Below are 22413 nucleotides of genomic sequence, written 5' to 3' on the forward strand. Positions count from 1 at the left end.
CCGGTTCCAACCTCAACGACAACAGCGACCTAACCGGAACAGCGATCCGTACGGTCCACGACCAATGGAGCTCGACGCAGCAAGACTCCCAGACGAAGAACAGAAGCGTCGGAAGGACAACAGACTCTGTTTCAACTGTGGCAAGCCAGGCCACATGTCAAGAGACTGTCGCAGCAGAAAGGACGACAAAAAACCACAACAGTTGCGCGCAACTCAGGAACGAGGGGCGTACGACACCACTGGGGTGGAAAAAACACAGCGACTCTGTGCGACTCAGGAAGAAATACGGGACGAGACAGGGGATGTCCTAAGAACATTGTCACAAGACAGACTAAGACATGAGACAAGTGTCCTAAGAGAGGCCACGACACAGGACGGTGGGCGCCATGGGACGAAACCCAAGGAAGACGCAACAGGAAACGCACCAACTCAGAAGAAGAAGCGAGTCAGAAAGAGCATGATCCAACAGCCTAGCCAGAACTGGATGATGAGCTGGCCAACGACAAATGAACAAACCGAGTGGGCGGCAGAATGGCCACCACTACACACCAATGAACAAAAAACAAAGCCAGAACCTGAAACGCAGGAGCTCAAGGCAACAAGAGAAGCCAGTCAGGCTACAGTCGACTCACAGCTCGAAGAGTACGACAGACAGGAACAGTATCCACGGATTGACCTGGACACAGTCGAAAGTCAAGGGTGGACCCGGTACGCCTGGGAACCCATTGACCCCCCAGGAACTCACGGGCCGACCCCAGGAGCGGGGCACGCGGGACCCAGGAGCCACGAATGGACTCCCAGGAACGCTGGAGATCCCAGGAACTCCACCCCGGCTCCCAGGAACGCCCTACGAGTTCCTAGGAACGCCTCAAACGTCCCCAAGACATGAAGAACTTCCAGAAACGGTTAAGGAGCTCCTACGACATTGGACAACCTTGCCTGAGGAAGAAATACAGGAAATCCCAGAGACCCCACCAGAGGGATACTGGATGAGCTACCAAGAGGAGCGGGAACTACGACAAGTCTACGAAACTGGCGGCATGGCCCCAGGGGACCCTCGCAGGATCCTTTTTGACGAATCAGACGACGACGAAACGGCGCCGTACGCCATCAGCACGGAAGGAACATGCCCGTGCCACAGGGAGAATTGCGCCTGCATCGGATACGCACGACACCCAGATCATGACCTAAGAGCCGCGATTGGATGCTACGACTACGACTGCAGAACGCATATGCAAGGCAAACTGGACCATGGGGGAATCGAACCTAAACCGCCGCAGCGATTGCAACGCCCAGAGTGGAGACAACAACTCGCAGCGACGGCGTGGGGGAAACACATGAAGGCAGAAGCACTGATCACCTTCCACGGGGGGAATGAGATCAGTGCACGAGTCATGATCGACTCAGGAGCTGCAGGAAACTTCATGGATTCGAGCTTCGCTTCAACCGGCAGAGTGCCGACCATCAGGAAGGCCCGCGCCACTCCTCTCGTCGGGCTTAACGGGGAGAAACTCAGCGAAGGGATCACACACCACACAGAATGGATCGACATGATTGTTGGCAACCACCTCGAACCCATATGCTTCGACATTACGGGATTAGGAGGATACGACGTGGTGCTTGGTATTCCATGGCTACGCCAGCATAGCCCAAGGATCGATTGGCGAATGGACGAAATCCACTTCGACCACTGCAAATGCAAGCAGACAGAAACCAGATGGACTGGAAGAGAACCACCGAGCATTGAAGGGCCTAGCCCCGGGACGGCAGGTACCTATCGCGACCCGTACGAGGACGAACCTAAACGGAGTCAGCGGCCCAGAGGCAGGGCATCAGGTAGAATCATGGATGTGGACGTCCTCGCGACGACGGAACAGCGTCCAGACATGTCGGATGACGAACTACGAGACTACATCATGATTCACCACGAATCACGACGAGCCCTCTGTGCAACAGGGGAAGAAACACAGATACCTGAGGAGTACTCCGAGTACCGGGATGTGTTTGAGGCACCAGCAGATGGTGTACTCCCGGAGCATGGTCCGTTTGACCATGAGATTAGGATCAAGGAGGGCAAGGAGCCAACCTTCAGGCCAATCTACCAATTATCACCGTTGGAATCAGAAACCTTGAAGGGGTACATCGAAGAAAACCTCAAGAAGGGATACATCCAGAAGTCATCATCATCGGCTGGATATCCAATCATCTTTGTGGACAAGAAGGACGGAAGCCTTCGACTTTGTGTGGACTATCGGCATCTGAATGAGATTACCATCAAAGATCGACACCCGTTGCCTCTCATCCAAGAGATGCAGGATCGCATTCAGGGAAGTGTTTACTTCACCAAATACGACATCACCAACGCATACAATCGCCTCAGGATTAAGGAAGGCGATGAGTGGAAAACGGCGTTCAGAACAAAATACGGGCATTTTGAGTATACGGTCATGCCGTTTGGACTCACGAATGCGCCCGCAGCATTCCAACGTTTCATTTTCAGTGTATTGGAAGAATACCTTGACATCTTCGTGATGGCATACTTAGACGACATCTTGGTGTTCTCCAAAACCATGGAAGACCACGTGCAACACAACAAGAAAGTACTGCAAAAACTCAGAGAAGCTAAAGTCACACTCAAACTCAAAAAGTGCGAATTCCACGTTAAGGAAACGGATTTCCTAGGATACGTGATCAGCAATAAAGGATTCGGCATGCAAGAAGACAAAGTCAGGAGCATTCTGGATTGGCCAACACCCAAAAATGTGAAAGAAGTTCAACAGTTTCTAGGGTTATGCAACTACTACCGACGTTCAATTGATGGGTTCGGAAAAGTTGCGGTGGACCTCAATAAACTAACAAAGAAAGATCAAAAGTGGGTCTGGGACGACCAATCAGAAAATTCGTTCAACGCCCTCAAGAAGTTGTTCGTCGAGCGAACAATACTTGCACCTGCAGATCCAAGCAAACCATACACGGTGGAAACCGATGCATCTGACTATGCACTCGGCGCACGACTTACCCAACCAGGGGATGACGGGAAACCACGACCAGTTGCGTTCTGGTCCAGGAAAATGATACCCGCAGAAATCAACTATGACATCCACGATAAGGAACTGCTAGCCATAGTGTCAGCACTCAAGATCTGGAGAGCATACCTGGAAGGGGCAAGCCACCAGGTTCTTGTGAAATCGGACCACAAGAACCTCACATTCTTTACCAGCACGAAAGAATTGACAAGACGACAAGCACGATGGGCAGAAACCTTGGCAAGATACGATTACAGGATCGAACATTGCCCAGGCACAGCCAACAGCCAGGCGGACGCGCTCAGCAGAAGACCCGACTACGCGATAGGGGTCAAGGAAGCCGTTCCGGCCATACTCAAGGAAAATGGAGACGGTCACCTAGTGTACAATCACCAGATTTTGGCCGCCACCAGCGAAATCAAAAACGATGGTTGGATGGAAAGACTGAAGAGCAGCCTCACCGACGATCCAATCATGGAGAAAGAAATGGATGGGGAATACATCAAAAATGACAACGGGTTGATCTACATCCACGGATTGATCTACGTCCCACGACGACTTCAAGACGAAGCGATACAACGACACCACGACGACCCAGCGCACGGTCACATGGGAGAAGAAAAGACAACGGAACTCCTTTCGAGGAACTACTACATCCCAAGCATGCGCAAGAAAGTGATAAGATATATCAAGCAATGCGACACCTGTCAACGAAACAAGCCATCGCGACACACTCCATATGGCGAGTTACAGAACTCGGAAGTACCAACACGACCATGGGAATGGATTACGCTCGACTTCATTACCAAACTACCCAAATCAGACGGGCACGACATGATTATGGTAGTGGTGGACCGATTGACGAAATATTCATATATGATACCAACAACAGAAACCATCGACGCAAACACCATGGCTTTCCTGTTATTCAGATACATATTCGCCAACCACGGAACACCCCAGAAGATAACATCAGACAGAGACAAGCTCTTCACGAGCAAGATGTGGCAATCATTCGCGGATATGGTAGGCATTGAGCATAGACTCTCCACCGCCTATCACCCACGAACGAATGGCCAAACGGAAAGAACCAACCAGACCTTGGAACAGTACCTAAGGCACTACGTGAACTACCAGCAAGATGACTGGGCAGGACTGTTGCCACTGGCACAATTCGCGTACAACAACAGTATGCACACAACCACTAAGGAAACACCATTCTTCGCAAACTGTGGGTACAATCCCTCGATCGTTGGCGAAGCAATCGGAAAAAAGACAGAAGCAGAGTCATCAAGACTACTAGCTTCACAACTCAAGCAACTGCACCTCCAGTTAGCTAGAGATATCGAATTTTTCAACCTACGGATGAAACACTACCACGACAAATCCCGCCAGAAGGGACCAGACTTCAAAAAGGGGGAGAAAGTGTACCTCCTACGTCGGAACATCAAAACCAAGCGACCGAGCTCGAAGCTCGACCACCTAAAACTGGGACCTTTCGAGATTGAAGAAAAAACAGGACCGGTCAATTATCGCTTGAAGCTACCAGACAGCATGCGACGCATCCATGCAACATTTCATATCTCGTTACTCGAAACCGCACCAGAAAACGCTGAACTCGCTACAAATGTGGAAATAGAGGAGGAAAACGAAAACGAATATGAAGTAGAGGAAATTCTAAACATGAAACGCGTCAGCGGAAAACCTCACTACCTGGTAAAATGGAAGGGGTACGATACCTCGGAAAACACATGGGAGCCTACCGAGAACCTGACGGACTGCCGCCAGCTGGTTCAACGGTTCCACCAGGAGACTGGCCAAAAACACCATCAAGGGAAGAGACGTCCGGGACGGCCCAGAAAGCATCCGGCATCTGGTCCATCGACGCCACCAACCTCGTCAGACTCGAGTCTGACGTAGCGGCCAACTGACGAATCTCTTGCTGCTCGGCCAAACGGTCGAACTCGGACAGTTCAGCAAGAGAAGGAGGATCGTCCTCGTTGAGACGATCCGACACTACCGAGTCGTGATCCAACATCCGACCACCACGATCTTTAAGAAATTGTTGATGCTTTTGCAAGCGAAGTATCTTCGCCATCGCTTCGTTCATCTTTTGGGAATACTGAAGAAATTGCTTTTGGGCCTCCGTGAGGTCCGCCGACACCTTCTGCTCCTCCCGCTGCAGGTCATCCCACTCCTTGTCGGTATGGAAGCTCCGTTCGCACACCTGGCCTCGACGGGCGCAGGTAGAACACTTCTTACTGTTCGCATAAGGACTCATAATGCAACACTTGCCGCGAACCAGGCAATAATCACAAGGGGATGACGTGGGGCGACCAGACTGTTCGATTCTAAGGGCAAGACGATTGTTGTCAGCGTACTTGTTACGTTTCGGTTTTTGAACAGCGGGTTTAGGCATGGTGAACCATGACGGGAAAATTAAAAATCAAAGGGACCGACACTTACCTGAGGGGGGTGAGCGGTTATAAGGGATTCTCGAGGACGAGAACCAAGGAGAGGGGGAGATGATGTTACGGACCCTGCGACACGAGGGGCCGCGACCTACAGATGGGCCACCGAGAGCCAACCGTTCCTAGGAAAAGAACGCAGAACCGGATCACGTGACCAACGGCCAGAATCAGCCTCTGATTCGCCGTGTCAAACAATACTGCACTAAACCACGAGACGGCTAGCGCGACGCAAGAACAAGCGTTCTTTCTACCGTCACCAACTTTACGCCAGAAGTACAAGTACCCGGTAAGACCACGTGACCTTGGGTATACCAGTGGGTATACCAACGGGTAGATGGGAGGGTCGATTCTGGTATACCACCAGACATACCCTCCAACATACCACACCACGGAGGATTAGGTATATAGGGACGCTCGTCCACGCACATGTATTTAGTTCTCCGCGATCAATCAATCTAAGTTACTGTGACGTACCTTTCGGATTACTCTTCTAGTTTCACACAAGTGACAAACCCACACAAGTACGGGGAGCTCATCGGACTGACCTACTTGGCGCCCTACCTGGCACACCCTTCGAAGTTACTCAACAAGACCCGAGCCCGTGTAAGGCTTAGCATAGCAACGGTACGGTTGCGAGTCGATACTTAAGGCTTTATTGGTGTTTGCTCTTGAGAGGCCGAATCCAGCCCTCTCAGCGCAAATCGTTATTCTACTGAATAACAAAAGTGAGTTCTACCAACTGTCCAAACACTAATAGTGCGACCAGTTAGCGAGTGCGTAACAAAAAGCTATAAGATAAGTAGGAGAAAGTAAGGCTAGCTAATAGCGTTTACTAAGCCTATTTAATAGCAGTAAAGAACGGTGAATGTAGTATTAAGATTAAAATAAATATAAAGACTAGTCTCTCTGAGTGTTATCTAGATAAACAAGGGTTATTATATTTCTGATAATAAATATAGATCCTAGAGAGCAAACAGTTATAGATCGGTATTATCTAAAAAGTATATAATTCCTATATTACTGGCTACCTAGGATAAGATGCTATATATATAATACTATTGCGGAGATTCTTCTGGCCTAGAGCAGTAAAAGATATACGTTGTTTCCTATAAAACTATACTGTTTGTAGGAGGACTATAGTCTGGCAGGATACAAAATATAGGTTACTAAAACCACTTCTGATTCTACAATAAATCTGGGCCGAATTATCTATAGATTTTATTACAGAGCTTCTCCTAGCAAGGGGGGGACAGTTCTATAAACCTACTGATTATTACTAATTGACTTATAAAGAGTGTGATATTGATTGGTATAAAGAGAATTATATTATAAGATATAGTGGATATATTCCTGATGTACTTCTATATATATTATAGCTTGCTAAGGATAATTACCAGTAACCGAGAGTTATAGTTTATAAGCGGATTCTGGTGAATAGTATACAAAAAGCTATTAATTCAGTGCTGATTATCTACTATATTCTACCTATAATCTGACAGAGCAACAGAATAAGTGAACTAAGAAGTAGAAAGGATTATAAGGATCTTTACTACCTATGCTTAGGATAATTAGAAGGAATTATTGCTAATAATCACTATGGCTATTAATAATCAGAATACCTTATTAACAGGACTATCTCCCTTTTTCTTTACCTACAGATATTATATTAACCCCCTTAGTATAGATAATAATAGTATAATATAAACAGATAAAGTAACCCTGCCTACTGCTATAGGTAAACTGTTTATAAAATAACTATAAGAAGCTACTGAATAGGTATAATCTATAATAGTACTTACCTAGGAAATATAATAAAAGTAAGCGAACCAATCTTAATATACTGCCCTGACTTACTATATAGGCAATAAGGTTTAGCTAAACCTATGTAATATTTGATCTTAGTGACCATCCAAAAAGTTTAATTAGGTATATATACAGTATAGAGTGGTTAAGGTACCAATACTATATACGGTATAGTTAGATATACTGATAGGTATATATCTAGTATTTAACGTTAAATTAGTACGGCCAGCGGCTACAGACCTGTTTCCCTTTTAATTTATCAACGATATACAGCTACCCCCTATAGAAATTAACAATAAGGCAGAGTATAAGGTTAAGGGGATACTTACCTACAGAGAAAAGTATATTGGCAGAGGAAAACAAATTAAGGTATTAGTAAAATAGACTGGGTATACAGAGACTATATAGGAGCCAGCAGACGAGATAAAAGATTATTTAGCGATAGATACGTACGAGAAATAATTCGGCTGTGTTATAAGGGTGTCTTGACTACAGGTTACGGCCAGGAAGAAGATAGCGATACCAGTGCTACGTCTTTCAGCCAAAAAAGAGAGGACTACAACTTTCAGCCGAAAGATAAGGCGAGGAGGGGGGTACTGTAACGGGCCCAGGCCCGGGGATATATTACGTGGCGTTATATGACCTTTTCCCTGCAGGAAAACAAGGTAGAAGCTATATAGATAACTCTTCTTTAAGATTATTGTAAACAGCATGCAGGCCTAGCCCTAATTGAACAGTTGTCGCTACAGCCCTTCACAGCAACAGATTAAATAAACGTATCTAGAAGCCTGTAGGACCTCTGGTTATTAAGATAGTGCAGTACGTTAATTTCGCCAAGAGATAGTTGTTTTTTATCTCTAAATTAATAAATAGAAAAAAAGACTTAACTAAATTTTAGAAGATTATTTTAAATATTTTATTAATAGAGAATAATTAAATTAGGCTTAATTTCTTAAGATAGTATAGTTTATATATAATAATACTATTAATATATCTACTAATAATACTTTTTTCTATATACTATTAGAATATAATTCTAACTTCTAAGTCTAAGCCCTAAAAGAAATACTTAAAAAAAGCCCTAAATACTAAAGAATAAATAATTTATCTTTAAAATATTTATAAAGAAACTATAAAAAAGCTTTAAATTATATAGAAAATATAGTAGGAGTTATATAATAAAATCTATAAGCTAAAAAACTTTAAAATTATAGAAGCTTTATATTTCTTTTAATAAAAAATCTCTATTTTAAAGCTAAAGAAAAAAAGTTATTTTTTTAGTAAATTAGATCTTTCTATATTCTTATAAAGACTAGTATTTAGATATACTATATTATATTATTAGAAAAATATTTAAGATTATATAATATTTTCTTAGTTTTTTTTTTAAGCTATAAAATAGCTAAAATAAAGATAATTTACTAATACTAATACTAAAATTTAAAGATAAAGAAAAATAAAAAATTAAGAAAATTTAAAATAGAAAAATCTTTAATAAAGTACTATATTACTATATAAAATAGACTAAATAATTTTTAGAATATAACTAATAAAAATCTATAGAGTATTTAAAAAATTTAAAAAATTTGAAAAATTTATTTAAAAAAAGTAAACCTAAAAAACTATATTCTAATAATAATAAAATTTCTCTAAAATTTCTTTAAACTATATCTAACTTAATACTAAAAAAAAGACTATTTAACTATAAAAGAAAAGAATAAATAAGATAAAGAATAAAGACTACTATAGAAATCTATATAAATCTAAAAATATTTTAATCTAGTTAATAATCTATACTATAGCTAAAGTTAAAATAATATTATTTAGAGTTATATTATACTTAAACCTTATTATAATCTCAAAAAAAAAATTAGTATTACTAATCTATAGCTATAGAAGATTATTAGGATAATTAGAGAGATAAATAAAAAATAAGCTAGCCTTGGTATTTAACTTTTATTATTATTTAATAGTAAATATAGTATATCTCTCTATAGCTTAATCTATATTCTATATATTAATCTGAATATATAGCAATAGCCTATTGAGCCTAATAGAACCTCATGGAACCTGATCGATAGTGGCAAACTATCTGGATGCTGTGGCAACTCTGGCCATCTGCCACCTACATAATTGACTCTGCCACCTACATAATTGACTATGGTGCTAACTATGGCAACCTATATAATCAATTACTATTCGATGCTAACCATGATTAATACATTACGACGACTTATTGTCGTGTGACCAGTATAATTACTAATAATAGTGGCCTGAGGCCTGCTAAACCTCAGGGATAAATAGCATCTCAATCTCCTGCAATTCTAAGATCATACACATCCATACAATACATCAATCATCCTATCTATTACCAACAAACAGCTTCGTATTATATCATCTGATCTATCTCCACTTCTACCATTACTTCCCTGAGCCTAGTAAGACGTATAGTCTTATAAATAGGGGGTATTTAGGGGTAGTTAGAGGCTTAAGAACAGCAGATTTAGCCACTTAAGTAAGTAGGGGTCTGGGGAAGTAGATATTAGTTATAGTATAGAAGGAAAAGCAATACAGTATAGTTATCTAGTAATACAGGCCTCAGTAATACAGGGAAGCTACCTAAGGGGATAGTATATAGAGGATAGAGATAGGGATAAATATAGCTAGGAGCAATATAGAGATATAGTTTAGCAGGGATAATAGCCAGGATAAGCAGTTTAAATAACTAGCAATGCCTTATCTATATAGGTAAGGGTATTATAGTATAAGGCCAGAAAGGTATAGGTTAAAAAGGCCTCTTATGGCATCGTTAGCAGAGCTATAATAGTTTCCTGTTTAGGCCTGGGCTGTTTGGCTCTGGGTCATTCTGTATAGTATTACTGCTTTCCTTTATTATACTCCCCTTCTATACAGTAACTCAGCATCCCTAGGCTACAGGGAGCAGCCGGCAACTGCTGGCAACTGATCTGCCAGGCGGCCCTGGTGGCCTTGTTTGGCTAAGGCAGGCCTTAGGCCAACGCCCCAGCGTAGCGGCTGTCATCCTAAGCAAGCTAGATACTGGGTAATTGAATGATTGATTGATTGATTGATTGATTAGTTAGATTATCTTTCTTCTACAACATAGTATTAATTAGTTTTTTTTCTTTATAGAGAAGGGCTTTTAAGTTTAGAATATTCTTTAATTAGATTTTTACTATTCTAGAAATAATTATTGAGAAAATATAATATACTTAGAGTATAGCAAGTAATATATAAAGAATTTAGAAATTTACATAAGAAATTATTTTTAAAAAATGGTAAGTCTAAAAGTATTATGCTAATATTTGATAATAAAAGAATATATTTATTAGGCATCATCATAACCCATTTTGGGTTGAAGAACCTGACCCAAAACCTAACCTACTGGGTTTTGGGTTATAGGGGCTATAACCTAACCTAACCCAAAACCTAATAGGTTAAACCTAATAACCCAATAGGTATCTATTTTAACCTATTTTTACATAATTTATTTATAATTTTTATATAGTATATTTTAATACTTAATTTATCTCTTTTTTTCTAGAAGAATCTAGATACTAGGATCCCTATATATATATATATATATATATATATATAGTATTAATTGATATATATTTAAATTTTAAGACTAAAATAGGTACCTACTGGGTTCCTAAATAGGTTTTGGGTTATAACCCATAACCTATAACCTATCAATAGGCCATAGGATTAGACTTAAAACCTATTTTGGGTTGGGTTGGGTTGGGTTGGGTCCGGGTTATAGTGGGTTCTGGCGATGCCTAATCTTTATAATAGAAAACTCTAAAAAATTAGTTAACTTAATAAGAAGCTATTCTATTAGGTATATAGTCTATTTAAAATTATAGAGAAAGTAGATAAATTCTAGAAATTATAGTTTTTTAAAATATAAAGATTTACTCTATACTTATATTAAAGAAGCTTTACTATATAATGTATATAAAATGTTTAATAGACTAGATACAAGTTATTATATATTATCAGTTATAAATAAATAGGAGTAGTTTAAGATTAATAAAATTAAAGATTTATATTTATATTACTAATATTACTAATATTATAATTTAGAGATTAGTAATAATAATATAAATTAGTATTCTGCTAATAATTTCAAGAATATCCTAGGGAAATGTATTATATTCTATATATAATATCTATATAAACTATAATCTTTAATATACTTACTACTATAGCTAGATACTACTGAGAAGAATAAATTTATAGATAATAATAATAATAATAATAATAATAATAAACTAATATCTATATAATTAAATAATAATTACTTAATTTAGAAGCCTGGCCTCTAGGCTTCTGTAAAGAAGAGGATTATATAATAATATATCTATCCTAAGGCCTATCTTACTACTGATATATTATATACCATACTACATGACTTACCAGTACCTATTTTCTATATTCTATATAGTTAGCTTTCTCTCTTTCCTTCCTTCTCTAGTATTGTTAATTTTATCTAATACTAAATGATTGCTTCATCTGAGCTCCTTATATATGTTTTGTGTATTTATTGTAGCCCCAGTCTTTTTAAGACATTTTTCTTTTGGCTCTAAAGACCATTCAAGAAGCCCGCTGACTGATAACAAGAGCCTCACCATAGGAGCCGATGTCATACCCATGCTCCTCAAGATATGCCTTGAAACGAGCATCCTCAGTTTCCAGCTCCCGAGACATGTCAGGGATCAGAAACCAAGAAATAAGACCGCCGACCACAGTGAAGGCGGCACCAATCAGAAAGACTGCCTGCTGACCCTTTTCAGTAGACGAGAAAGAGTTCTGAATAGGCGTAAAGACTTCTGTACCGATAGAGGCACCAGCCTTGCCTACTGCAGCAGCGAATCCAAGAAAATGTCCACGAAGGGGGGGTTGGGAAGGACTCTGCCGCACAAAGAAAGGTAGAAACACCAGGACCCATCTCACCCAGAGCTTGAAAGATGCCATACATAACAATAAAAAGGGGAAAGACACTCGAAATAGGCTTCAAGGCACCACCCAGAATAAAACCCCAAATTGCCCAAAGCATGAATCCGAGAGTCATATTCTGCTTGCGACCGATTTTATCCATTAGAAGTCCACCAATAATGCAGCCAGGCAGGTAGAAGCAGTTAATCACGGTCTGGGGGTACTTGATCAGCTTAAAGATGATTTACTCTGATATGTAAGAGGTACTTACTCCGTATCCGATGTTCTGGACAGTGGTATTATCTGGGTTCAGTTGCTCAACGATAGTAGAAGAAAACAGACCAAATGGATAAGTGACGAAGTCGTAGCAAAACCAGGCCAGAGCTTTCCAACGTTCAGGTTAGTTTATTAATATCTCACACAAGATGTAATGAATATATAGAAGATATTACTCACAAGTGCCAAGCATGGGCTTCCAATAACGCCTGAGAACCAGCCAGTATGGGTAGCTGGACTTGATAGAATGCTTCTGGTATTGAGTGGAATTGATCATGCGAATACGGAAAAAGCAAATCGAGATTGGCAACTATTGTTCGGTTAATTAAGCTCAAAGACTGTAGCAAATTTCCTTGGAGTCTTAAAAAGATACCTACCACAATACCAAGGCCAAAAGCGATTCTCCAGACACCCTCGGAGTTTTGTTGGTGGTAGCAGGCCAAAATGATGAGAGCAACAATGCCCGCAGCGACGAAGCCCTGTTGGCTGATTAGTACCTTTCATACATGACAATTGTAGCTTCAAGTTGGTCATTCATACCAAATCCACAGCAAAATCAGTTGTCGCTGCGACCAAAAAACCACGTCGTTTGCGGAGCTGAGGAGTCTCATCCGCAGCCTCGGTGGCACTGGTTGCACAGACCGGATATTCTCCGCCTGCACCAAATCCTGCGATACCTCTTGAAACAATCATCATCCAGAACATTCTGTATAGCAAAGAGTCAATGTTGCGTCCTGAGTCTATATAAGGGAGAATAAATAAATACCCGAGCTCTGATTTTCCATGCGCCGCAGTAGCCAAGACTACACCGAGAATCAAAAAGGTCGTAGCTACCACCACACCTGTCCGACGGCCGATGCGGTCAATCAGGACACCGAAGAAGAGCATGCCGAAAATTTCACCGATGAGGTATGAATTGGAGAGGCGGGATTTAATGGTTGAGGACATGCCGTTCACGTAACTGTACATTGTTAGTCAATATGTTCTCGTAAATGGAGACCTATCCCTCAATCCAGTACTCACAGGACGGAGAACAACGGTTCCATGTATCCAACTGCGATTCGAGTTAGATCTCCTCCAGAGCATAGTCTCCACCATGAACTTCAAAGACTTGACATGAGAGGAATGAGGCCAAGACGTACTTATCTGAGCATTGTATCCGTCGCTGAAGAGCGCAAGACCGGATACGATCACATTGAGGACTCCGGAGCGCTTCTTTTCTTCGGGGTAGGTTTCCTCGAGATCCCAAGCTTCCTCATTACACGGCGCCTTGGAGCTCTCCATTTTCATGATGGAGTCACTAGGTGAAGCTTGCATCGGCTCGGTGTGCTGAGGGCAAGGCAGAAGAACGTAAGGGAAAGGAGATGTCCTAGGGAAACCTGACACGGATCGTGCTGGAGACGGCCATGCTTTGTATAATTGTGCAGCTGTTGCGACTGGTCCCGATCAAGATACAAATCCTCTTGTCGTTTGATTCGGTAGATCCAATAGAAAGCTAGAGTGAGTGCACGCGAAAGATAGTTAGGGCTGTCGGTGTGAAGTGCGAGGTGTCACTGGGTCCACTGAAGGCCGATCGGGGCAGGTCTAAGCTCCGCTGCGTGACATCGACATAATATAATGGGGACTGTTCGTGCACGTGCTTGGGAATAGTCCCTATACGGATTTGCAGGAAAGGTACGGTTGTATGCAGGAGAGCAAGTCTATTTGCGGTCCCTCACAAGTGGACTGCGGGGCCAGCCCAAGTGCCCACCACCAATCATTCGGGCCATGTGCGATGTACGGGGCCCCGCGACTGGGCAAAAAGTTCCCACTAGTCCAATCTAGCAAGCCTTTATGTAGGAATGAAAATGGGCCCCAATAAAGATATGGGACACCATGTGTGTCAATGGGGTGGGGATCTCGGTGCGAAGCGCGAGGCGTGGAACAGCCCAAATAGGAAACCGGCGGTAACCACCCGACGCCTCTCCTCGATCTATAAAATGCGAGTATGGTCGATTTCCAATCCCAAGAGCACGTTCCTTATTCCCCTGGACCCTTTTTTTTTTTTTTTTTTTTTTTTCTTTCATTGGACATATGTTCCTATCGTCGTGATGGACAACTATCACTACGCTTTGACCCAGGAGCAACTCCAGAGCTTCCAGGAGCGTGGTTATCTTCTCGTGCGCGGTTTCTTCATTACCGAGGAAGCGAAGCTCCTGCAGCAATGGGCCCAAGAGGTGCACGATTTGCCCCGAACTCCTGGTGTACCCTGGATGCCTTACGAGGAGGTCAATGGACAAGGTGACCGGGTCCTGTGCCGGACAGAGAACTTCGTCAACTCCCATCAAGGGTTCGATAGCTTTCTTCGGGGTCACCGAGCTATAAGTACTCTCCAGCAGCTAGCTGGTGAGGAGATGCTTTTGTTTAAGGAGAAGATCAACTATAAACTCGCTGGAAGTGGTAAGTCTTGAAAGAAACTGTAGCTTTCCCTTATGACTATTCTTACCAGATTCTACAGGCGGTTTTGATCCTCATATTGACGCTAATGCGTATACTCATGTCAGGAATATTAAGCACTTGACTATTCTTGCTGCCATTGACACTATGAATGCTACCAACGGTGGCCTTGAGGTTGTTGATGGCAGCCACCGCATGGAAATACCTCTGGGAAAGGATCGTTGCATTGAGCCCACCTGGGTCAACGGCCATTCTTGGACCCCCTGTGACCTCAAACCAGGTAAGTTCAAATAGCCTTGTTCTCTGTAGAATCGGGACTAATCGGTAATTCTAGGAGACATTCTTGTTTTCGGATCTTATTTGGCCCACCGCAGTGGCGCCAACACTAGCTCCAAGGATCGTCGCGCCATCTATGCGACCTATAACCGCGCCGCCGAGGGCAACCTGCATGATCAGTACTATGCCGATCGGCAAAAGCTGTGGCCTGCAACCCACATGCGCAAGGAGGGCGAGTCCTATGAGGAGGGTCGGGTCCGCTATGCCTTTGGCTCTCCGATGTTGACCGTAGATTCAAGCAAGAAGGAATTGGTACCGGCAGCTTAGTGAAATTCAATTCGAAAACATAGGAGGATGAGGAAAAAAAGGAAGGACGCGAAAAAAGGGAAACTTGAATCCACCCCAGACGCAGTAGTAGGCTATTGATACCGTATCCACCTGATAGAAGACCTTGTACAAAAAGACAGTTGATGAGCAAGTGTCGAAGTGCCCTATATTAATTCAATGAAGAAAAAGTAATTCTAGCCCAATCCATTTTTAGATTCAATCCATTTTTAGATCTAGTTAACGTCATTGAGTCATTTTTTCTAAAACAAGAAGAGATTCAGGTCCATGAACATCTAATTTTCCGCTGTGTGGCAAGACGAAACCCCTGGAAAAATGTGAGGTCGGTACTTAAAGTGGCCCATTCCCCGTGGAATTTTCCTTTCGTCCAGTTTCCTCCACCCACCCACCACCTTTCTACACACCAGGGACTTCGATCCATAACTCCTAATATACTAACTCAATGGAGCTACCATTACCATCTGCGAGAGCTGATTCTCTCGTCAGTGCACTGGAGCAGTATGGCCAAGGTGATTATATTGGCGAGTCAATTAGCCAGCTTGAACACTGTTTACAGGCAGCTCACCAGGCCCAGAAATCTGGTAAGAGGTATGTCTGAAAATTTGCCGCATTATGACTCTAACACTACTTGGCAGGTGCTGGTGATGAGCTGGTGATCGCAGCGTTACTGCATGACATTGGCCAGATCATTCCTTTGAATTCCACCAACGAGGTCCGCATGAACCTCCGCGGAAGCACAGAGAATGTCGGCCGTGTAGGCCACGAAGCTATTGGCGCCGCCTACCTTAAATCCCTGGGATTCAGTCAAAAAGTCTGCAAGCTTGTGAATAGTCATGTTGCTGCGAAAAGGTAGGTGACCTAGGGTCAAAAAAGCCTCTTTTCAGTATTATATTAAACTTATCAAATCATGATCAGATACCTTACAGCAGTGGATCGCTCATACTACGACTCCTTGTCTTCCGCCTCAAAAAGGTCTTTGGCCTTTCAAGGAGGTCCGTTCCAAGGGATTGAGTTTCAGGAGTTCGAACAAGATCCGCTGCGGGAAGCAATGGTCTCTCTCCGACTTTGGGACGATGCGGCTAAGCTGGAGGGCGTGGAATCAACTACCCCACGCGCACGAACTTATCTGGACATGATTACGGCTCATCTGACTCAAGGTCAGATTTTCTAGCACGGCACTTCGATTGGAAATACTTATTTGAAGCTTTTTCGCGCGCAATGACCGAAAGCTCATGTTGGTTCCACTTTATTATTGACTAAGTTTTGATTCTGTTTATTATCGAAACTATATCAAAAATTGTTTGATGTTTTCTATGTTCATCACTGGAGGCTTGGGTGGCTGCGAGGAGACCTTGATAAGGAATCGAGGCTGAGACCGAAGAACCGCACTTCTCTTCCTTTCATCATCTCTCCATGATGCAGTAATTTTCAAAGGCCAAGCCTCGGAGTAAGATCGGATGTGTAATATAAAGGTCTGTAAGAATTTGTAGGGCACTTTTTCAAATATCTTTAGCTTTACTAGGTTGCGGACACTGTAAGAAGGGCGGAGAGGTACTCCGCAAAGAAGGTTAAAAATTCGGGCTTAGTAGAGCCAGTAAAAACCAGATCCATGACTCTGTGCATGTTGGTTGGTTATATTATTTGACGTCTGGAAAATAGGAGTACTAACGCCCGCGTAAGGCCTTCCTAGGGGTATACAGGCATACTAAGAAAATTCTTATCTATAGGGCAGTGTTACAGTGTCCCTTCTCCTCCTGCGAATAGGCAATAATCATGTGAATAGAGAGGTAGTGGGGCACGGTGAGTCGCCAACAGAGGAGCTAAATGATGTGCAGGACCACATAGTCATTGGTTGCATAAATCATGGAATAGCGATGATCCGAAAACCTCAGCGCGTGCCACCTGGTTATCGCTTGTGAATATGTCAGAGATGCACACTTATATTGCTTCTTATCTCAAGGATCACGCAAGAGGTAAGAGGTAAAATACCATCTATCTATAACCTAGGTTGCCTTTTTATACGCACAACTTTTCACTCTCTGAATCGTGCCGCCACGGAAAATGGAACCAGCTGAGGTGTGCGCTGACGCGTTGTTCAACTGATCTGATCTGAATACTAACTTGACATCAGACTGCCTACGTATGTGTGGATGGCCAGAACCTGGCTATAAGAAACGTCGAGCAACTACATCCCCAACGGGATACAGTGAACAGAGTGACACTTGAACCACATTCCAAATTCAGGACCCTGATAATTAAACAACAAAAGGACAGGTGGGACAATGAGTTCGAGGCAGAAAAGGAGGCATATCGAAAATTGCAAAGTCTTCAAGGGGATGTCAGAGTGTCGATTTAACGGGCATCCAGCACTCATCCTTTCGGATATTGGTGGATTCACTCTTCATCAAATTGCTCGTAGCGACTTCAAAGCTTCAGCTGAAGACTTGAGGGAACTACTTGCGACGGCGCTCAAAACATTGTATAACCACGGTGCTGAGTACTGGGATCAGAAGCTAGACAATTTCATGCTCAGTAGTGGGAAAGTGATAATCGTCGACCTCGAACAAATCCATTCTCGGGAAGAGCCAGGCCGGTGGGAGGATAACGTCAACTTCGGCGGCATAGGCTCTCTCATGGAGAATTTTCGTTATGCCCAGAACCCTTATCGGGAAGAACCACCAGTTTTAATCCTACTTCCACCCCCACGTCCGACAAAGCCTATACAGATCTGGGAGATCTGGGAACTTGATGACACGAGTGAACTGTCTGTTGTTGATGCTGGATCTCCTCTGGTTTCTAATAATAATGTATAAACGGATATAAAAATAGATATCTTCTAAGTTCTTTCTTAATATACAAATTTTATAGTTTTTCATATCTATACTTTAATAGAAAATTATTATTTGTATCTATATTTAGTAAAAATTATTACTTTATTTATAAGATAGAAACCGCTTTTTCTACTATCGTGCCTGGCAAACTAGTTAATAGCTGGACCGGGGACCCTTAGTGCCATTACATTATTGCTGTTAAATTGTTACCGAAACGCCAAGAGTTGATGAAACTTGTGACATTGAATATGACGAAGATCAGAATACGATGGATACCAGGTAACGTATAGTAGCAAATAATGAAAGTAACAAGCTTAAATAGGAGGAAGAAGAGGAAGCAGGAACTAGGTATAGGTGAATGGGTGCCGGAGTGGATTTCATCCGACCAAGGGAACTAGGCTGATTACAAGAAGGAAAAGAGACAAAAGGGAGCGTGCCTACTCTTAAGAAAGCGTTCTAGCCGTGATAACCACCTAATTGATGCCTTAGGCCTCTATATCCGAAACGGGAAAAAGTGGCTAGTCTGGATTGTTACATAGATAGTTTCATAGAGATTTTTAAAAGGACCTCGGTTGAAAATTACATACGGTCCATCTTGTCTTAAATCATCACTTACGCGAGGCGCCAGGCCTCCGCATCGAAATAATTGGTTTTCCGGAGTAGATAGGGCCTGAGTACTTCCAATGGGTTCGGGGACCCCAGAAACGTGGGGTAAGTCGGGATGTGGAGGGATCCTTGGCTCTCGTAGTCTGTGCAGGTACATAGCAATGTGTGGCTTATAGAGCCCAGTAATTCCAAACTAACACCATGAAAACTCGGGTAAATGTGATCCGAAAGTGAATTATTCCAATAGCACAGGGGGAACCACCCGTAACTTTCTGCTGACCACGTCTTGAAGGATGCGAGACAGCTCACTCCCTTGGGAGCCCCTTTGCCCCTGGCTTAGTGTTACGAGGACCAGGACCATCAGTATTATTGCTCGGTCAGATGCTAGTCCCGCAAAACAAAGTGAATAGGAAGAGCCTCCAGCATTTAAGCTCCGGCTTTCCCATAATTCTCCTCATAATTATTTCACTTTGAATCAAAAAGTCTTAGGCTTTTGCCCAACCGATTCTGTCTAAACTTTTGCTAAGCCTTATATCTTCTGGACTGGTATCGTCATGGCAAAGGAAATTTCTGATGCACAGATTGAAAATGCGAATCATCGCCCCAACAGTCCTTCTGACCTTGGACCTGACCCAGGCACGATCCAAGGACGAGCGATTCAACAGCAAGAACACAATCGGGGATACCTGGAAACTCTCAAAAAAGACCCCTGGCTCTTATTCTGGATTGGAGTCATGCTTTGGACTCTGATTGTGCGGGGATTCGAAAATCAATCCTCCGGCTCTGTGATCAGTATTCCGGACTTCAAGCAAAGATTTGGTCAACTCCAAGATGGAGAATACTTCATTGAGACCAAATGGCAGTCAGCCCTAAGCGGGGGCTCAAATGCGGCTGCTATTGTGGGTTCATGGGCTGCCTCCTACTTTGCTGATAAATTTGGGGTCAAACCTGTCATTCTGGTAGCGGCGGCTATCAATATTGCATCGGTTGGTATTGAATTTTCTAGCACCTCAATCGGCATGTTTTTTGGGGGGCAAGATGATAAATTTTGTTGCAATTGGTGCGTTTCTTAACATCTGCACTGCATATGTTGCTGATGTTTCACCACTTGCCATTCGGTCATCCGTCATCGGCTTTTGCAATCTATCTCAATGTATAGGTCCTTTTGTCTCCGCCATCATGTCCTATTACACATCTTCATGGGAGGGTGCTTGGTCCTGGAAGTCTTTGATCTGTGCTCAATGGGGATTTGCTGTGGTTGGGCTGGTCGGACAAATCTTCATGCCCGAGTCACCTGTCTACCTCGTTCGAAGAGGCAAGTTCGACCAAGCCCGAAAATCTTTGAACCAGCTTTACTCAGACCCTCATGATGCTGAAGGTCATTTGCAACGAATCAAGCTCACACTTGAGGAGGCCGAGACACAACAAGATTCAGTCTCATACACTGACTGCTTTCGGGGGACCAACCTTCGCCGTACAATGATTGCAATTATGGTTTTCTTATCCGAACCAATGTCAGGACTCGGATTCGTCTCTAATTATGGTGCTTTAATGTACCAGTATCTAGGAATAGGCGATCAACAATCATTCCTGATCCAAATAGGTGCTCAAATTCTTTCAATGTCCGGAGCAACTATTTCTTTTCTGATTGGTGATATGTTTGGCCGGAGACCTATGTACCTGGGTGGGTGTATTGGTTTAACCTTACTGCTGCTTTGTATGGGGATTGCAGGCTCGGTGGATACGAATGCTGCCACCACTGCCGCAGTGGGCTTCTATACCATGTATAACTTCTTCTACAATGCTGGTGTGGGATCCAATGTTTATACTATCGCTGGGGAGGTTCCTACTTCAGTTCTCCGGACCAAGACACTTGCTGTGGCCCTCTCAGTCTCTGCAGCAGTCAACACAATGTGGTCATTCGTCGCGCCTTATATGTTCAACCCTGGATATGGCGGACTCAAAGCCAAGATCGGCTTTGTTTTTGGCGCATTTATGTTGCTATTTGCTGTCATGGCGTATTTCTTCGTCCCAGAGACTCGTCGACGCACATATGAGGAACTTGATGAACTTTTCATGAATCGTGTACCGACTCGAGAATTCCGTGAATATGTCACTTTGGCAGAACGAAGAGCTGCAGAAGCTTACCAAGTGACCGAAAAAGTGCCAGAAGCTGTTCGGGTGTGAGAAAGTCAGAGAGGGAGACTCAGTACTTTGGTCATCGGGAGTGAAAAGGACGCAGTTGTTGGGGACCGAACCTTGATTTTAACCTACATGCAATATCTAATATTGTGTGTGGAGTCAGTGTATACTTTACTTTATCTCATAATTAGAGTAACATGGACCAAAATCTTAGTTATCCAGTAGAGGTGCTGGGCTTTAAAGATATTGAAAGCTTCTGATGTGATAGCGGGACTTGACTATGCTATGTACAATTCTACTGCCAGAGAGGAATAGTATATACTAGAACACTTCTCAAAGTAAAAGTGTATTTAATTCTTGGCGATCAATTCTAATTGGAAATTCCTTGGCCCTGCACTAGTACCGGACCTGCATTAGCTCATTTTCTCCCCCCAGCCAGATCAGGATTCTAAGCAAAGAAAATAACACCCTTCTTAAGGAGGCACCTGTACCAAAGCAGGACATATCGGGGGGGCTTGCACTATAACTGATAAATCGGCAGAGATTGTGAAGGGAAAAGGTTGGACAACAACATAAAGGCTGAGAATCAACATAGACATGGAAATTTTTTGAAACATCGGGCTCCTGATTCTCAAGTGCATCTACATACTTTCCTCATTTCTGTTTGCAATGTTTAGGCTTCAAAATGCATAGTTACTGTAGCTGTGATAGGTTGAGATCTGCACCCCTGAATATAACGATCTTCGATGTCTACTTTTTTTGGCTCAGAATTATGTAGCAAACACACTTGGACATATCCGCAGACAAATAGAATAGAAGGATGATATCTTGTAGAAGTACACAATGTTGCAAGAAGACTGTACAGAGTCCCCCAACCCTCCACTTTATGGACAAATTTGGTCTCATAAAGCTTCTAGTATCACTGAGAATTCTATGGAATTTTACAAAATTGATGTCTTTCATTCTTTAAGGCTTCAGAAAATTGTTCCCCTGTGAAACTCCCGGAGTTATTAGACAAGGTGCTTGAATTTACGAGCTCGGTCGGGATGAACTCCACTTGCTGGAAAGTCCTAGAAATCCAGCTTGTAGTTCGACTCTGGTCCTCTATTTTCGTCGATCTTTTTTCTCTAGTTGCAAGTCCTTCGCAGGCCACGCTGGTTCTCAGAGTGTGGCAAAGGCAGTAAACATTGACAAACATGTCTTCGCATTCCCACCAATAGCTCATTCACCCCCCTCTGTATTCTC

The 22413-nt window shown here is 42.9% G+C and overlaps 5 protein-coding genes across 5 annotated transcripts; 4 read left to right on the forward strand and 1 right to left on the reverse strand.

Moving 5' to 3' along the window:
• Nucleotides 1–11914: 11914 nt before the first annotated feature.
• Nucleotides 11915–13849, reverse strand: N7481_003487 (uncharacterized protein; the record flags this gene model as incomplete). The annotated part of the gene is made up of 9 exons (XM_057262706.1): nucleotides 11915–12180; nucleotides 12260–12470; nucleotides 12528–12640; nucleotides 12713–12842; nucleotides 12910–13011; nucleotides 13073–13238; nucleotides 13299–13493; nucleotides 13556–13586; nucleotides 13675–13849. The coding sequence occupies 9 exons, from the start codon at nucleotides 13847–13849 to the stop codon at nucleotides 11915–11917; spliced, it is 1389 nt and encodes a 462-aa protein (XP_057124367.1).
• A 773-nt stretch (nucleotides 13850–14622) lies between these two features.
• On the forward strand, nucleotides 14623–15571 carry N7481_003488 (phytanoyl-CoA dioxygenase family protein; the record flags this gene model as incomplete). The annotated part of the gene is made up of 3 exons (XM_057262707.1): nucleotides 14623–14971; nucleotides 15030–15248; nucleotides 15303–15571. The coding sequence occupies 3 exons, from the start codon at nucleotides 14623–14625 to the stop codon at nucleotides 15569–15571; spliced, it is 837 nt and encodes a 278-aa protein (XP_057124368.1).
• Nucleotides 15572–16031: 460 nt separating this feature from the next.
• Nucleotides 16032–16760, forward strand: N7481_003489 (HD domain-containing protein; the record flags this gene model as incomplete). The annotated part of the gene is made up of 3 exons (XM_057262708.1): nucleotides 16032–16170; nucleotides 16225–16438; nucleotides 16505–16760. The coding sequence occupies 3 exons, from the start codon at nucleotides 16032–16034 to the stop codon at nucleotides 16758–16760; spliced, it is 609 nt and encodes a 202-aa protein (XP_057124369.1).
• Nucleotides 16761–17871: 1111 nt separating this feature from the next.
• N7481_003490 (uncharacterized protein) lies at nucleotides 17872–18402 on the forward strand (the record flags this gene model as incomplete). Its single annotated transcript, XM_057262709.1, has 1 exon — nucleotides 17872–18402. One exon carries the CDS (start codon nucleotides 17872–17874, stop codon nucleotides 18400–18402), a length of 531 nt encoding a protein of 176 aa, XP_057124370.1.
• A 1178-nt stretch (nucleotides 18403–19580) lies between these two features.
• On the forward strand, nucleotides 19581–21213 carry N7481_003491 (general substrate transporter; the record flags this gene model as incomplete). Its single annotated transcript, XM_057262710.1, has 2 exons — nucleotides 19581–20016; nucleotides 20186–21213. The coding sequence occupies 2 exons, from the start codon at nucleotides 19581–19583 to the stop codon at nucleotides 21211–21213; spliced, it is 1464 nt and encodes a 487-aa protein (XP_057124371.1).
• Between the last annotated feature and the right edge of the window lie 1200 nt (nucleotides 21214–22413).

Source organism: Penicillium waksmanii (genome assembly GCF_028829765.1).
Source record: "Penicillium waksmanii strain IBT 27052 chromosome Unknown utg000004l:1.0-5674109.0:1.0-5678898.0, whole genome shotgun sequence".
NCBI lineage: Eukaryota > Fungi > Ascomycota > Eurotiomycetes > Eurotiales > Aspergillaceae > Penicillium > Penicillium waksmanii.